General features: G+C 48.2%; 1 protein-coding gene across 7 annotated transcripts in view; it reads right to left on the reverse strand.

The window, feature by feature from the left end:
* Positions 1–1,183, reverse strand: part of zbtb40 (zinc finger and BTB domain containing 40) — a 15,443-nt gene that overhangs the window by 5,024 nt on the left and 9,236 nt on the right. For all 7 annotated transcript variants that reach the window (XM_005749877.2, XM_005749878.1, XM_005749874.1 and 4 more), the window contains one exon: positions 720–876. In XM_005749877.2, the coding sequence (XP_005749934.1) occupies positions 720–876 (157 nt within the window). The remainder of the gene's footprint in view (positions 1–719; positions 877–1,183) is intronic.

A 1,183-nucleotide genomic window follows, 5' to 3' on the forward strand; every position in this document is an offset into this window, starting at 1 on the left:
ACACCGACTGTCTTGTTTTCTTCATGAGGAGTAAGTGTCTAAAGCAGCGGGCTCGTGGAAACACAGACCCAACACCAGCTATCTGAACCACATCTGTTATTAACCTCTGTCTCTCTTCCACAGCATGTCTTTGTCCTGTCTTCCTTCTCTCATTCCAACCAATCACAGCAGATGGCCCCGCCCCTCCCTGAGCCTGGTTCTGCCGGAGGTTTCTTCCTGTTAAAAGGGAGTTTTTCCTTCCCACTGTCACCAAAGTGCTGCTCACAGGGGGTCATATGATTGTTGGGTTTCCTCTGTATGTAGTATTGTGGGGTCTACTGTACAAAATAAAGCGCCTCGAGGCGGCTGTGGCTGTGATTTGGTGCTGTGTAAATAAAGTTGAACAAACTGACACAGGGCCAGAGGCGGTCAGTCTGCACACAGACGATTACAGAGAACACTGCAACAGGAGGCCTAAGATTTTAAAGACAAATGAAATAAATGTTTTATTAATATTTGTGTTTTTACATCTGTAAACGAATGGTGGACATGCCCTCTGCTGTTTGACAGCTGTACAGTGTACTCTCTGGGATCTTTTGCAAACGCAGAGATTATTATTATTATTATTGTGTCTTTGAATTACAGACAGATTGTGTTTTTGTTGGAGCTCCAGTGAAGGACGGTGCACGTCCAGGACCGGCTGTTACAGGACAGTGCATCAGTGCGGGGCTGGCGCTCACCTTGGTGCTCAGCAGCCTGGTGTTTGGCCAGACTGACAGAACTAGGGAAGAACTTGAAGCAGACATCGCACTGGACCAGGTTCTTGAGCTGCCGGGTGTGGTTGGCAAACACATCAGGGTGGTTAGTCCTGTTGTGGTACCACAGTCCTGACAGTTGCTATGGCAAAAGAAAGGTTGAGAGATGTCACAGACTCTGTAGCACACATGCGTGTGAATGCACGTGAAGATGACACATGAATGTGTGCGTTTAGTTGTGCAGTCACAAGTTGCCCAATACTGTCCTGTGTGGGTCTAAGAGGCCTCCACAGCTGAAACATGAATCCAACACACTGCACTGAGCCCATCCTCAGCCACGCACGGTAACACAATCTGTAACACACTGTTGGTGAAGCCACGCATCGATTGACAGCGTAAAGCGCTTTGGGGTCCTTAGGGACTAGTAAAGCGCTATCCGGTTGTTCAGT

This window comes from Pundamilia nyererei, unplaced genomic scaffold (genome assembly GCF_000239375.1).
Source record: "Pundamilia nyererei isolate P.nyererei 1_Seehausen unplaced genomic scaffold, PunNye1.0 scaffold00257, whole genome shotgun sequence".
Lineage (NCBI taxonomy): Eukaryota > Metazoa > Chordata > Actinopteri > Cichliformes > Cichlidae > Pundamilia > Pundamilia nyererei.